General features: G+C 36.6%; 2 protein-coding genes across 4 annotated transcripts in view; both read left to right on the plus strand.

The window, feature by feature from the left end:
- LOC127570330 (histone deacetylase 9-like) overlaps nucleotides 1-5,341 on the plus strand; it is a 476,207-nt gene extending 470,866 nt beyond the window's left edge. For all 3 annotated transcript variants that reach the window (XM_052015776.1, XM_052015777.1, XM_052015778.1), the window contains one exon: nucleotides 2,572-5,341. In XM_052015776.1, coding sequence (XP_051871736.1) covers nucleotides 2,572-2,775 — 204 coding nt within the window. In that variant the 3' untranslated portion in view covers nucleotides 2,776-5,341. The remainder of the gene's footprint in view (nucleotides 1-2,571) is intronic.
- A 1,385-nt stretch (nucleotides 5,342-6,726) lies between these two features.
- The window catches only part of LOC127570967 (histone deacetylase 4-like), a 106,740-nt gene continuing 99,422 nt past the window's right edge, over nucleotides 6,727-14,044 (plus strand). The window contains exons 1-3 of the mRNA XM_052016935.1: nucleotides 6,727-6,841; nucleotides 8,297-8,430; nucleotides 13,564-13,684. Of these exons, the coding sequence (XP_051872895.1) occupies nucleotides 6,727-6,841; nucleotides 8,297-8,430; nucleotides 13,564-13,684 (370 nt within the window). The remainder of the gene's footprint in view (nucleotides 6,842-8,296; nucleotides 8,431-13,563; nucleotides 13,685-14,044) is intronic.

A 14,044-nucleotide genomic window follows, 5' to 3' on the forward strand; every position in this document is an offset into this window, starting at 1 on the left:
AAGATGTAATTGAGATTCTGAATGAGGTTAAAAATTGCTGAAGAGAAGACACTAAAAAGATTAGTTCCACTTAACATGGATAAATCACTTGCTCCAGATGTGATGTATCCTATGTTACTGAGGAAAGGAAGGGAGGAAACTGCAGAGGCACTGGCTATAATCGTCCGAACATCAACAGATTCAGGGGTGGTGCATGAGGCATGAAAAATTGCAAAACATTTGTTCAGAAAAGAGTGTAGGGATAAACTCAGTAACAATAGACAAATTACCTTAATCTTGATGTGTGAAAGTTCAAAAAACTAATAATCATGGACAGAATTAACAGTCAAATTGATTAGAGAAAATCAACATGGATTTATTAAAGACAAAATTCATCCCACTAAGAGCAGTTCAGAAAGGTTGTTTTTTTGGAAGTATACAGAAGAGATGTATATAATAGAGATATTCGGACAAGGGTTGGTATTCAGACTGTTACTTTTTCCAGTATGTATTATTGATTTGTACTGGCTGCAGAGAGCACAACTTCCAAATGTGCAAATGGCACAAAACTTGGAGACATAGTGAACACTGAGGAGGATAGTAATAGATTTCAAAGAGACATAAGAAAGGTTGGTGAAATGAACAATTTGTTGGCAAATGAAATTTCACACTGAGAAATGTAAAGTAGTACACTTTTGTAAGAAAATAAAGGAAATGCAATATAATAAAGAGTAAAATCTAAAAGTGGTGCAGAATATGAAGATAAAAGTACATGATTTGAAGATAATGGAAGAACAGGTTGAGAAAATGATTAACAATATATATGGAATCCTGGGTTTTATAAAGAGTGGCATAGAGTACAAGATCAAGAAAATCATGATGAACCTTTATAACATACCGGTTCATACACAACTAAAAGATTGTGTACTGTTCTGAGTGTCACTCTTTAGAAAAGGTGTGAAGGCCTTAGAAAGTATTGACAAATTAGATGGAAAGTAACTTTTCCCAATGGCAGACATTAAAGAACAAAGCAGAACAAAGTTGATTGGCAAAAAAAAACAGAAGTGACATGAAGGGAAACATTTCTACTCAGCAAGTAGAGCCTTCTGTGCACCATCAGGGATAGCGGGGAGGCAGATCCAAAAGTAGTATTCAAAAGGGAGTTGATAAGTATCTGAATATGGTTCTATAAACCTCTCCACCTCTTTTTTCCCTTTGTTCAGATGTTCCTCAAAATTTACCTCTTTGACTAAACTTTTGTTCAGTTGCCCTATATGTCATTTTATAATTCAAGACCATTTTATTTTTGTTTACTACTGCATTATAGGTGCTATATAAGTACTAGTTCTTTCTGTCTATTCTTTTGAAAATTTACTCTTCTTTGACGTTCTTAGCACTTTAAATGCTTGCTATATAAGTTCAAATATGCAAAAGTCGTATTACTGTATCTATACTGATTCAAGGATGTAGGTATTGTTCCAAATTATAAACTATCAGCAATTCCACATAATGAGGAACATTGATAAATTAATTACGGTACAGAAGAAACCATACATTAAAATTACATACATACAAAAATGTATTGCTGCTGCAAGGTAGTCTAATAATGCAATAAATTTCAAATTTGCTTCTTATTTTTTTCCTCTTTATGCCTGGATTCAGTCACCTAGAATTTCCCTCACATCGTGCAACATTTCTAATGCATTGAGTTGGTGAATATCTTCTCAAAGCCATAAAACTGAAATTCAAATCATGGTCCTCCATGCATACAAAGCAAGTATGTGTCCTGACATCACATGGTGGCCAATCCAAGATTGCTGACCCCCTTTGCTCTGTTGGTCATGCCCACTTTCCCCCTGGTGGGAGACTGCAGAAAAAAGGTCTTTGTCCTTGATCACAAATGCAAGGCTGTGCATGGTACAATATCTAATTCCCATGCCCTTGCCCCAGGCTGGTGTAGTCCCCTGCATTGCACCTTTCAAAATATGGAAACATATGTTGATGAATGTCCAGCTCAATGTATTTCTTATAAAGATCTATTTTCAATTTCAGCTTATGTATTTCCTGCTGCTTCCAGCTCTGTAATTGAGTGGACAAGGCATCAAAGTATTAAGACTATGTGATTTTCAGACACAGAACGGGAAAATCATACTTCATGGTCCAAAAGCTGCACAGTAATGTCCTGCATTAAATAGATTTGCAATGATAAAGTGTCATTATGCCCTTTGGATCATATCTTGACATTCCCATTGCCATATCACTGTATTTTAATTTTGATACATTTGTAAAATGCACATATTTTCCTCTTTATATTGCTGTAGAGTTAATATTCCATGAGTCTGTCATATATTTCAGAAAAGAATGCAGTCTCAGAAAGTATTCAATAAGTTCAAGAAACTTCTTATGCTAAATGGTGGTAGTGATTGACAGTGTGAGAACATCTGTTGAAGGGATTTATTGACTAGGCTTCAGGTCTTCACAGTGTTTATTATGGTTCTGACCTAATGAACTTAATTTGTTGACATGTTTCTCCAAGTGTCTTATTTGATCCCTCTCACATTTCTTCCTACTGTGTTGTTTCCATGGTAACAGCAGCTCCTGGATCATCAGCGTGTCCACCAGCTTGGAGCATACCAAACTCAGATGGCCATGGTTGGCATGACAGGATCAGGGAAGCAGAGGGCTGTTTCCAGGACACGGTCATCACCAGCTGCTTCCACATTACCGCACCCCTCCACAGACCATCCCATCAGGCACGTCCATTCCACTGGTAGGAGTCCCAAAGGAATTCTTTAATAGGCACTCTTAATTCAGTATTCTTAGGAGCTCAACAGATTCCAATGCTATAAATAACACAAATTGCACTTTTGTTACACTTCAATTATTATTTGTTTTTTTAAAACCGCTCAATGTCATGTAAATCTGTAGTTACTCAAAAGTAGAGATCAGTTGATCAGTCAGAACTAATTTGGTCCACACTCATTTTTTTTAATCTTAGATGTGCACTTACAACCAATTTCAGTTTAAAAGCAGTCTGGAATACATGCTGACAAACACTGCTGCTACTGGACATTGTGTTTGAATGGGCAAGTTCTGTCTTAAACCAGAGAACCCTAGCTCAACGAAACACATGCCATTGCCTTATTTTTTTAAAACATTTGCTGAATGCAACATGTCATATAGATATGATATCTATGCCACTGATTTATCTTCTAATAAAATTGTTATTCCTCTTTCTTTCTCCCATCATGTTTAGCTGATAGCAATCTTAGAACAAGGAGAAAAACAAGGTGTAAGCTCAGCCCAAACCAGCTTCTCTTTCTTTGGAAAATCAGATAGAATGCAAAAAAAGAATGAAAAATAACTATTTGAAAGATTTAGTTGATGTTGTACTGGCAAAATTATAAGAGCAAATTCTTTGACCCAATTAAGCTGCAAACATTTAATTCTGAAAGAATCATAACCTAAACTAAAATGACAAACCTTTTAGCAAAGGTGGGGAGAGAAAAAGAAATGATTTTATTTTATGTTGCTTTGGAAGATTAAAAAGAAAAGTTCACATTCATAAAGCATGCATAACAAAACAGATTATTGTAAATTAACTCAAAAATATCAACAATTGCTTTTTGACTTAATGAGAAGATTCTTCAGTTCTGCAACCATTTTGATTTCAGAAAATATTCTTAGTTTTATAAAGGAGGAACTTGCAACTATATGCATCCTTCACAGCTTCAGATTTTCTGCCAAGGAATTGCCTCCAAAATATAGTTCCTGTTGTAATATAGGAAGAGATGTTACTTTTGAGAGCTGGCTTTTTTATTCTTGGAGATCCATTTCTGCTATTTATTATTGCAAAAGTTATTCTCTGGAAACTTCCACAGTTAACATTCTAAGGTACAATTAGAGAAATTTACAGGATCAGTAGGAAATATATAACTCTGTATTCAGAAAATTAGCAGCAAGTTGTCATTTGTCTCTGTATCAGAATTCAAAGTTCTCTCCGAGAGATTATCGGAGAAATAATATTTCTTTGATTTGCTGATTTTCTAAACTAATTGAAAAAGTATTTACTGCTTTTAATTCCTTTTTATTCATTAGGTATGATATTAATATTTTGCGCAACAATGTAATGTTTTGTCACTACTAAAATTGTATTGAGTTGTAATGGAAATTCACAGTCTAATATTAAATTATATTGAATTTATGTGCTGCAGAACATTCTGCTAGACCGATGAAGAGCTCACAAAAATTCAATGTATGGAATAAATTAAACATAAAATTATGGTTGAATGTGTTATTTACTGTAAAGGAGAGAAAGGATCCCATTGAAGGGCTTCCCTTCCATTTTCATTGAATTTTTATGGTCATTAAATAGAAAAATCCTGGTTTTAATTTTGAACAAGGATTACACCCTTAAGATTTATTTTATTTCCTGGATTTTTGATAAAGTTGAAAGGTCTAAAATAAGAATAAACCATTTGGAAAATTGTGCCATCTTTAATAACTTGTTCCAGAAGATAGTGGTCACCTTCCTATTGCTGCTTGTGCACCATTAAGAGTTGCACTTCAATTGTATTTGACACTGGGATATGTTTTTTTTATATAGTGTGTTGTTTCTTTGAGAAACATGGGATAAAATGTCCAAGAACTTCTGTGTTTTTTTTATATATTAAAACTTGGGCAGAAGGTTGAGTGAAAGCCCTGAGACCTAAAGCAAATTGCTGAGAAATATTTCAATGTTCCTCTGGAATACCCGTGAATCCTCTGCCCAAGTTACAGCAGGAAGTCTGTTTACCTGTGGAGATTCTATCCCTGTGTATATATATAAATGAATCTTCAAAAGGAATGGTTAGAAATTTATAAGCCCAATCGGCACCTGGAAAAAAGCAATACAGATTAACACTTTCAGATAGAGATCCTTTGATTTATTGCTTTCTCTTACAGATGCTACATAGACACTGTAGTGTATTTCCAGCAGTTTAACATGTTCATTGTTTACATATTTTTCTTTTCCTTTCTGATATATATTTATATTCCGGTATTCCTACACCAATACGACCTTTCCAATTGGAAGTCATAATATGATTTTGGGATTTGGGTTGGGGTGAAGAGGAAGGAAGACAAATGGTGTCCACAAACGTGTCCAAAGAATTTGATGTATTTCATCAAGCAAGGCAATGAGTGACCAAAACCATTAATTGCATTTATTCACTGCCCTTTTTGGCACATGTCAAATTTTAAAACAAAAGGTTGTATTATTTTAAAATGTGTTTTTTTTAATGTTGCTTTTAAAGAGCTATTGGCTGCCAGCTTCAAAGTTCTAATTACAAGTGATGTATATTTTAGCCACTTTGCTGCAGAAGTCGGAAGACCATTAAAATGTATTGATGTGTGAAAAATTAATAAAAATTTAAATAGTTAAAACATGTATTTTATTTCTTTCTGTGTTATGCCCATGATATTTAAACTGGCATTCAAATTGCACTTTACTCACTTTCAAGTAAACTTGAGTTTTGAAAAATTTGTAAAATTTTTTAACTATATTACTTATACTGTTTGTGTGTCCATGTGAATGAAGTGTTATTGCATTTTTCTCAAAATATGCAAGAGGTTTCAGGTTTAAGTAAAAATCATGTCCTGTAATTTATGCTTGTACTTTACCTGGCCTGATCAATAACCCTCATCATGTGGAAGCTTTGAGTCTTCTTTTTGACTGTGCAAGAAATATATCCTAAAGTGCTTCGAGCTTCCAACTGATAAAAGTTAAATGTGCACCCCTTCACGTTTTAAGCAACAGGACATTCCTTCTAAGAAACTGGTTCACTCTGCAACAAAATTAAATACTATTATGTAAAAGGCTGTAGAAGATCTGAGAAGCAATTACTTTGTCTGATTGAGATTGTACACTGGATAGATTGAGAACAAAACTACAGGCTTTTTCTGACTCCCATTCCACCCAGCATTTATGTGGTAAAACTTCCAGGAAAAGGATACTTCAAATCATCTCTTCCCCTCTCTTTGGCTTATTTATATGAAGTGGCCTCAAATCAAGAACAAGTTTAAGAATTTCTTAATGGCATTTATCCTGCTAATAAATTAGTGCAAGTCGTGATTGCAAGTAAGGAAAATAACTCTCCCACAAAGGCCTGACAGTCATTCAAATTCACCTCTCCAGTCCAATCACTCAATAGACAGCAGGGTCATCAGATCACTGATGGACAGAGCCCTTTCTATTTGTTGGAGACAAGGCACTAACAGTGAAGACCAAACTGCATATCAGTGAGGCCCTCCAGTTTCATGGGTATTACCTTAGGGCCATATTCACAAAGCTTTCCTCGATCTCCTAAATTACGACTTTCCTCTTCTTTCCTGCTGGTCGGTGAACTTTTCTGTAAACATTCCGCACTAGACTAATTGCTGACAAATTAGAGAAAACCGTGCTTTACCATTTCAGTTTCAGTCTTTATTAGCCAGATCTTAGTTAACCTAAAAACAATCATTAAATAATTCATCCCAAACACATCAGGAACCTTACGTAAGATTCCATAACCTTTACACAAATACAAATCCTATTAAAACTCCATAAACAATAAAAAATGATTCCCTCTTCATTTAAGATCTAGTGGACATCACTCTGGACAAAATGCCATGAAGTAGGATCATTAGAGGGGGTGGTATGTTCAGAAATAGTTGAGGAGAAAAGGAATGCACACAAAGTAAATAGAAAGACAAAGGCCCTGATACAGAATGATGGGAAGGAAGCTGGCAAGTGTGCTTACAGTGGAGGTGGGGGACAAAGAATTACTGGAAGTTGTTGTGATGATCCTGCTCAATTTAACACCAGGAGCTGCAGAAATTGCAGGTGATCAGAATCTAGGGTAAATCCATGAGGAGAGGGAGGGATCATGAGGCATAGCAAATTGTGAAAGGGGAGGGTTGTGGGGTGGAAGGAATGGGTGGTGGTTGACTGATAATGGAGTAGTTGAGATCACGTCAGCAGGTTTTCCAGAGATGGTGGGAAGACTCCTGGATCCTCTTGCTCTAGGGGGTGAAAAAGCATGAACATACTGCAGCTGTCAGCTCACAATTCCTTGCAGCTATTTGGGTACCCCAACCAGAATATTGCGGAGAGTGCACCCTCATCTGCACATTTATTAGACGCCATGACCCATCGTGATTATACCAGAAGTTACCATAACCATATTAGGATAGGATCAGGTCTCTTGTTTGAATTTAAAACAAACTAATCAATAGATTTATAAAACAAAATTACTTAAGAATACAGCAGGATAAAATACAAAAGCTTCTAGTCACAATTGCAACAATTGCCACAAAATGTTTTGTTTTTGCTCAATTCACTTATGTGCACTTCCATTTTGAATATATCAAACCAAGGATTTTAATGTTTTGTTTGCATCTGGCTTCCACGGCTGCACAAAAACACTGAAACGGCATGTGCTTTTGCAAGTATTTGGATTTTGTATCAATATTTCTGTACAATTCATTTGATTTATCTCATGTAGCCTGGTGGGTATGTCACCAATGTATCTCTGGGTGCCTGTATAGTCAATATAACTATCTCCTGTTGATAGGGGAAACTGTAGTTGAGACTTCAACTTCCATAGTAATCAGGCAGGCCTCCAAAACTGAGACGTATTTTCTTTACATTCTTGAAGGTAGATAATATCCAAATCTCACTTTACTAAACACAGCATTTTTTGTGTGTGTGCGTGTTTTCTTCTAAATGTACAGACATTCCACACTATCTGAAGTAATTCAATTCTTCTTGCAAAATTCATTTAAATATTCATTCTCATACACACACAGCATATTGATACACACACAGCATACCTAGCACTTAACCATGGGAGTAGATGTAACAAAATAATTGAACTAGTTGCAATTCTGTGAAGATGGTATTGCTACAAGATGCTGAAAATTACACAAGATCCAATAACTCAGATTTCTTCAGCATGGAGGATTTTACTGTAGCAACAGCTGCAGGATTGTAAGTTTCTGTTTTAGTTTTTTTTGGAAGCTATGATTTTTTTAAATTCTTATTTATTCCACTGAAAAGTTTATCAACCTAATATTATTGTCTGGCATTAAACAAATTTTAATGATGTGTGAATGAAAGAACTTTGAAGAAATATAAGAATGTATAAATAAATTCTAACCACTGCAGCAAAGTGGTAAATCTTAAGGCCAGCAATATTAATGTTGCTCTTTTGTTATTGTGCAACTTGGACAGTGTAGTCAATTCAAGAAGTCCACTCTATTTGTTTTTTGTTCCCTTGCTGTTTTTATTTTACTACAGGTATAGTCTATGAGACCATCATGCTTAAACACCAATGTATCTGTGGTAACCACAGCAACCACCCCGAGCATGCTGGGAGGATACAGAGCATCTGGTTAAGGCTGCAGGAGAAAGGATTGGTCAGCGCTTGTGAGGTGAGATTGGAGTACTTGGAATCCCTCACCTTCATCTGCTGGCATTATAATTCAACCTGCAGTTCAGCAAGCAGAATGTGTATAATCACTTCCATGTTTTGGGCAGAATCCTGCTAGATTTGTCCGGGTGCCTGAAATAACCAAAATTCCACCCACCAGGCTCTTGCCTGGCACGAATGCATGGATCCAATTATTCTGGCCCATTCGAGTCTTGAATCAGGTAACAAGGCCTCAATGGGCATCCCACTGAGGTCCTGCCCCTAGAACACCATCACAGCCTTTGATAGGAGGTATTGCATTTGCAGGCTTTTTCATGTTGCTGCCTGCAGAATAAAAACATATAAAATGTTAATGTAAAATAAGTAGAAAATAAATTATTGAACTTATTTTTCCCTTTTCAATTTACCCCACATAATTACCAGAAAAAGACCTTGAGAAATTTCTGGGAAGTACATGTATGAAAAAAGGTAATAATAGTTGGGAATTTCAATTATCCTCACATTCACTGGGATGGTACTAACATAAAGAATATGAACAAAGGCAGAACTCCTGAAATCTATTCAGGAAAACTTTTGTTGATCAGTATGTAACAAGTAGCAAGCATGATAAGTACCTTCACTTAGTCCTGAGGGAATAAAGCTGGGCAAATGGAAAGGATTGCAGTGGGAGTACCATTTGGTGGCAGGAATCATAATTCAGTTACATTCAAGAAGGGGAATGATAATACAGGAGCAATAATTCTAAATTGGGTTAAGGCCCAGGAGATATGATTTAATAAGTGTGTGCTGAAAAAGCTAGTTAAAGGTAAATGAGGATCATAATAATGAGAGGCATTTGAGGACAAGGCAGTAAAGCTTCAGAATAACTACATGCCCAACAAAATAAATGATACCTCCCAAATCTAGACCTGTGAAGAGATCAAGGAAGAAGTCTGTTTGCATAAGGCAGAAAAGGGCACTCAACATTGCAGAGAGCCCAGGACTAGAGTAGTGAAGGGGTGAAATTAAAGATGAAAAAGTAAGGAAAAGAGGGAGCATGAAGATTATTGGCAAGTAAAATCAGGAAATCCCTAAGAGTCATAAACTCACACAGCATAGAAACCGGCCCTTTGACCCATTATAGCTATTGGAGCTGTCAAGTATCCATTCATACCAATACATTTACCAGTACTTGGTCCTTAGTCTTCTTTGCCTTGGCGATTCAAGTGTTCATCTAGATACTTCTTAAATGTTGCGAGAGCATGTGTCTTCACCACCTTCTCAGGCAGTGCACTCCAGATTGCAACCATTCACTGGGTGAAGAAAACAATATCCTCAGGTACCCTCTAACCCTCTTGCTCTTCACCTTTGATTTATGCCCTTTGGTTTTGGAAGTTTCAGTTAGAGGGAAAAGTTTTTCAATATCCTCCCTATCTAATCCTTTCATAATTTTGTGTGCCTGTATCAGGTAACACCTCAGCATCCTCTACTCCAAGGAAAACAAACCCAGTCTATCCAATCTCTCCTCATGTTCAAAACATTTAATCCCTGGCAATATCCTGGTAAATCTTTTCTGCACGATTCCAGTGCATTGACATCCTTCCCAGAGTGTGGTGACCAGAACTGCATATAATACTCCAGCTGTGGCATAAACAAACTTTAATAAAGTTGGATCATGACCTTCACACTCTTATATTCTGTGCCCTGGCTAATAAAGGCCAGTGTTCAGTATGCCTTTTTCACCACCTTATCTACCTGTGCTGCCATCTTTAGGGATTGATGGACTTGTAAACCAAGGTCCTTCTGTTCCTTAATACTCCCTGGGGCACTACCATTCGTGGTGTATGTCCTACCCATATTTTACCTCCCGAGATGCATCACCTCATGTTTATCAGAATTAAATTCCACTTACCATTGCTCTGTTCATCTTAACCACTTGTCAAAATCATTCTCTGATCTGACTATCCACCTCATCATCAAAACACCCCCAATTTTCATGTCACCTACAAGCTCATTAGTCCTACCTCCTACATTCATATCCAAATCGCTAATGTTAAGACTTTTTATAAATAGGTGCATGGAAACAAAGGAAAGAGAGTGTCCTATTAGATACCAAAAGATAGTCTGTGTGTGGAAGCAGAATGTGTAGCATTTTGGATGAGATACATGTGAGGGATGAATACATGAAGTTTTGGAAGTGATAAAAATAGAGAGGATATATTATGGTACCTTGTATCTTTGAAAGTAGATAAATCAACAGGTGTAGATAAAATATTTCTCAGGCTCTTCAAACAAATAAGCAAGGCAATAAGACAGGCTCTGACAATCAGTTTTGCAATTCTCTTTGACTAGTGGCAAGCTGTCAGAGGACTGAAAGGTTGCTGATGTGGTACCATTGTTCAAAAAGGACTAAATAATTGGATAAGTCAATCCAATATCTGCAGCAGGAAAACCATTGGAAAAGACTTTGAAGGATGGTATAAATTAACAGTTAGACACGATTAAGTTGGCATGGACTTCTTAAGGGGATATCATGTTTGATTAACAATTGAATTTTTTGATAAAGTAACAAAGATATTTGTTGATGGTAGCATGTTTGACATCATCTGGATAGATGATTGATTAGGAAAGTAAAGGACCATGTGATCCAAGTAGAAGTTGCAAGTTGAATTAAAAATTAGTGAGAGAAAGCAAAAGGAGACAGTTAATAGAAGTTTATAGCAACTGGAGGGCCGTGTGCACTGAAGTTTCACATGTTTCAGTACTTGGTCCTTCGCTTCTTTTTTATATTAATGGCTCGAACTTAAATTCCTCTTTTGCACTATTTATTTATTTTTGTAACTTATCATAATTTTTATGTCTTTATGTCTTGCACAGTACTGCTGCCACAAAACAACAAATTTCATGACATATGTCGATGATAATAAACCTGATTCTGATTCTGATAGCAATAGAATGGTTGGGTGGGCACAAAGTGGCAAATGGTATTGAATCCAGAGAAATGTGCACTAATGTTTTTGGGAAGGGCAAACAAAGTGAAGGAATACACAAGAAACTGCAGGATATGAAGAAGTGTAGAGAAACAGAAGAAACTTAGAGTACATCTTCATAGATCCATGAAAGTAGATAAAGGACAATGGAATACTTGACTGAGTAACAGAATATAAGAGCCAGGAGGTTGTGGTAGAACAGTATAAAATATTAGGGCAGCGCTAATGTACTGTGTGCCTTTATGGTCTGCAGAAAGGTTGTAATGGCACTAAGGATTCTGCAGTGATGATTTACAAGGATGTTACCAGGGATGAAGGATTCTGCTTGTGAAGAATGACAGGGCCCAATGGAGACTGTTTCAAATGCTCTGTCATTCCTCAAAAAAAAACAGATGCTGGAAATCTGAATCAAAAACAGAAAATGCTGGAAACGCTCAGCAGATCAAACAGCATCAGTGGAGAGAGGAATGGAGTTGATATCCTTAGTCAAGTACCCTTCAAATGTTGAATCTAAAATTCAGTGTCTGAAAGGGTGATGGAAGTAGACATCTCACCTTATTGATAATGGAATGAATTTCAGGGGTAGAAAATCATGAGCTGACACTACTATACTGCATGCTAATGCTAGCAACTAAGTGTGAATTCCTCCGTATGTATCTTGTTTTTTTTGCAAATTCTGCATTCTTAACATCAGAAAGGGATAACCTGCTGTACATTTACTTTTAATTATAAAATACACTTGTAATTCAAGCTTCAGTTGCTATTTGATTCCAATTTTCATAAGGTTAAGTGGTTTGAATTCTAGATCTCAACTCCTTCAGCATTCACTCTGTACAGAAAATCAAGCATTTCACTGATGCTTATATTTAATAATTAACCACACACAATGTAATTTTTAATGGTTAATGATAAATGTTGTTTACCTCTTCTATGGTATTGATTGGAAGTATTTTTTATAGAAGTACATATTTAAATCTTATGACTTATTTTCCAACATGTGTCCAATATTATAATATTGAATGTAATACATGCAGAAGTATAGGATCTGACTATTTTCTAATCATTATTACACTATGGTTTTGGTCTCTTATGAAGTTGAAATGGGATAACTATGTAGATTTAGCTGTTCAGAAGAAAAGAAAATCTTTTAGGAATTTTAATATATAATGCTGTTGACAATATCTCCATTGTAAAATATTGTTGTGGACCCCACTTGACAAGGCATGTTTTTTAAGATTTTTCTTGGTTTGATTTTCTGCCAGGTATCATATTTATAAATGCTTATCAGGATATCTCTCTTACACCTAAAACTGACACATCATGTTTGGCCTACCTCTTTTGAGTAGCTGAAGGTGTTGGGCTGAGGTTCACATAAAACACTGCTTTGGACCTAGCTACATAAACCCGAAGAGCTGGAGTAACCTTTTGGTGTCATAATACAGTTCATCCATCAGGGGCCTGGAAACCATGTGCAGATCCAATCTGGAGCAAGCCCATGAGAATTCCTAGAGGAATGGGAGTGAGAAGAAATAATACTGCAGATTGTCAGCAGATCACAGTATTCCTGTTAGAGCCAGAGATTAATTTTCTCTCTTTCTTTCTCACTTGTATTTTGGTGGCTGCAGCACTGAAGAAGGTGTTTTACTCTGTGGATCCCAATAAACGTATTCTGGAGGCCTAATTCCTGATTTAGGTTGGCATCCTAAACGCTCTAAATTTCCTCCCAGCCAGATGGGCAGTTCACTCAAATCTGGGGAGTCCATTCCAGGAAACCCGTGCCCTCAGTTTAGATTGCAGACATTGGGCAAGACAGAGGCTAGTTTCTTCCTTCATGTCTTCATTTAAATGTTTTAATGCCTCTGTTTTTTACCTCTCCAACCTCACTAGTGACACCACTCATTTTGGAAGGTTTTCAGCTATGCCATATGCCTGTACAGCAGAGCCCAGTTTTATAATTATGACTGAGTGGGGACAACTTTAATCTCGCCTGCTCTATGGGAAGTCAGGTGGATCAATGGTTTCATGCCATGCCTGCATTTAATCAGTATTGAATTCAGTGGAGAGTGATATTGTCAGATTGTAAACTTGACATTCCAGTTGATCTTTTCTAGGATCATGTAGGTTCCTGTGAGTGAATTTACTTTTTTTGTGCTTTCTTCATTTAGCGAATCCAAGGTCGAAAAGCCACTTTGGAGGAATTACAGATGGTGCACTCCGAATACCATTCGCTACTCTTTGGCACTAACCCCCTTAACAGGCAAAAGTTGAACATAAGGAAGCTGCTGGGTTTGTAGAGCTTTCTTCTGACGTCAACACATTCCACAACGTTCATCAGTCAGTACTCATGTCAGCTTAAAGCACTTGGCCCAAAGTGTATCGAATTGTCACTTCTCCCAACATATTTATCACTTCATAGGAATTTTTCATTATGGGGTACCATTTTGCCAGGAGGTGTAATTTACAACCAAGCATGCTTGTAACCTGTTGAGACAGACACTGGAGAACAAAGTTCTCAGGCTACTCTGGCTGGAAACCATTCAGCCCCTTCAAGTCCATGCTGGCTCCCAATATAGTAATTCTGTCAGTCCCTTTTTCCTGCTCTTACCCCATATCCCTGAAAATTATTCTCTCTTAACTACCAACAAT

The sequence above is a fragment of the Pristis pectinata genome, chromosome 5 (genome assembly GCF_009764475.1).
Source record: "Pristis pectinata isolate sPriPec2 chromosome 5, sPriPec2.1.pri, whole genome shotgun sequence".
NCBI classification, from domain to species: Eukaryota; Metazoa; Chordata; class Chondrichthyes; order Rhinopristiformes; family Pristidae; genus Pristis; species Pristis pectinata.